At 41.0% G+C, this 2,217-nt stretch overlaps 1 protein-coding gene across 1 annotated transcript; it reads left to right on the forward strand.

Moving 5' to 3' along the window:
* The first annotated feature begins 501 nt into the window (after positions 1-501).
* LOC149568910 (BTB/POZ domain-containing protein At3g50780-like) lies at positions 502-1,911 on the forward strand. The gene has a single exon (XM_089817638.1). It carries the CDS (start codon positions 532-534, stop codon positions 1,672-1,674), a length of 1,143 nt encoding a protein of 380 aa, XP_089673764.1. The 5' UTR covers positions 502-531; the 3' UTR covers positions 1,675-1,911.
* Positions 1,912-2,217: the final 306 nt, after the last annotated feature.

Here is a 2,217-nt window from a genome sequence, read left to right on the forward strand (position 1 = left end):
TGTTGCACCGTAGCCGGTGCCGCCGGGCAGGGGCAAGACTTGGCACGGCTACCGACGGTGCAAATATGTTGCACCGTAGCCGGTACCTAGGGTATCCATGGGCATCCCAGGCGTGCCTACCGAGGCAGTCGATCCTCCTGCCTGGGTAGCCGTTGCCATGATAAGGCAATTGAGTCCGAAAAGTGGACAAGACAATTTTCTATATTTCATAACTAATTTAGAATCTCGAGTGCTGTTCAGATTTGATTTTAAAGTAATTATTAAATAAAAAGAAGGTTTTGATAGGATTTCTGACAACTGTTCTCCGACAAAATCTTTATCTTGTGATACAAAATCAGCATTAAAGAAAAAAACAAGGAATTGATGCGATGTGCACTCGCTCTACCGTAGGAACTTTATCATGTGAAATCAGATCAGAATGGATGTGATGTGCACTCGATAGGACTGAATTTCAGCATAACTAGTATTTGAGAGTTGCGAGACCTTAACATTCAACCAGGTTAGAGTTGGTCATCTGTATCCATTTCTGCCATGGGAGAAGCCAGGCTACGATTCGGAACTCAGAAATCTGCTGATGTTAAATTGTTCTTGGCTGGTCCAGATGACAAGAAATACGAAAAAAATCCAGTGCATCTCCACTCTCAGATCCTCAAAAGATTGAAGGGTTTTGAAGGGAAGTTTTCCGGACACTGGTCACGGGTAAATATAGCAGCCGAACTGTGGGTAACTACATCTCATAACTTTGATGACTACTTAAAATGCATTGAAATCATGTATGGTGAGACTGTGGACTTCCTCAATATTGAGGAATGCCTGGCGATTCTCATAATTGCTTCTGAAATGTGGGCTGATGAGTGCATCAACAAATGCATGGAATATTTGGAAGCTGTTCGTTGGAGTGCTGAGGAAGAGTCTCAGATACGGGAAGTGCTCTCTTCCGAGGGTTTGAAACTCAAGATTTCACCAGATTTGGCTGCCAGGCTTCATCAGGAGGACGAAGACGACGATGATATCAATTTTGTGGAGAAGAGTATTAAAGAAATGGTGTTTCTGATTCAATGCAGCCGTTCACCTCAAAGTCGAGAAACTGTGGAGAAAGATTTAATAGGGATACTAGAAGGAAATGCCTCTAGAGATGTTGTTGACGTATGCGGCCGTGTAGTTCTGCAAGAGTTCGAAAAATACGTCAATTCGCGTTATGTGTCGTCTCTAATGGGGCTTTTAAAACTTGTTCAGCACTGTAATAGAGGAATACTCGAGGCTGCACTGAAGACATTTTGTGAAAATGCAGAATTGATCGATTGGTTTTTAAAGGTTGACCAGCTGTATAGCTTAGAATTTGCTGAACCTGTGTTTGACATTGTAATGTGGTTTATGAAGGCCACGGGAGAAGGAAAGATACTGATTTCAAGAGCTTCTCGAGTTTCTTTACTCACAACTTGGCTTCCCATCATGGGACAATTGAAATATTGCCATAGGTCGTTGACTCATAAATTGGTTGAGCTTGACAGAGCAGTTCTTAACATGGTCGAGAGCCTCCCTCAAGTGGATCAGAAACGTATTTGCTTAATATGGGCTGAGGTTTACAGAGTTCGTGATATCGACATTACTACGCCATTTACCTTGTCTAAATCACTGCAACATGCCCAAACCAAATCTGCAGCAAAAGAATGACATCCTTGTGTAGATTCAGTTTTTTCTTTTGAGCTCCACAATGTGTTTCCATTTGTAGGTATTTCGATATAGGCGTTGAGTATTTGTATTTGGGTACGCTTCCTACCGGTTATTTATATAGTGTATATGCACTCTGGGAAGTGTGCCTTGCTTAATGTGCATAGGCTCTATGGTTATGAAAAGGATAATTAATGTTTTCAACTGTCTCTTTCCTTTTAACGCTACAAAAATTGTCAACTGGGCTCAAGTGTTTGCGATTAAAAAAAGGACATGGACATCTAGCTTGCTAAGAGAAGATGTGATTTCTTTCCCTCATAATGTGTTGCTTGTGGAGTTGAATTTTGCGACACATCTGTGGGTTTCGTGGGCCCTTAATCTTCTAGATTTCAGATCAGAGAAGGTTAATTTATAATAAGTTGGATTCTATGACATTTTACTTGCAACAATTTGCAGCTTGAAAGGTACGGAATATTTCCCCCGTTTCTAATTTGCATTTCGCAAACTAGTGTATAATTGCTTTTGTTTCGAAGCAAGTGTTAATAA

The sequence above is a fragment of the Cupressus sempervirens genome, chromosome 3, assembly GCF_028749045.1.
Source record: "Cupressus sempervirens isolate cs-2001-9-10 chromosome 3, ASM2874904v1, whole genome shotgun sequence".
NCBI classification, from domain to species: domain Eukaryota; kingdom Viridiplantae; phylum Streptophyta; class Pinopsida; order Cupressales; family Cupressaceae; genus Cupressus; species Cupressus sempervirens.

Excerpts from the sequence above, each read along its gene's own strand:
- LOC149568910 (XM_089817638.1), top strand. The coding sequence starts at position 532 with ATGGGAGAAGCCAGGCTACGATTCGGAACTCAGAAATCTGCTGATGTT.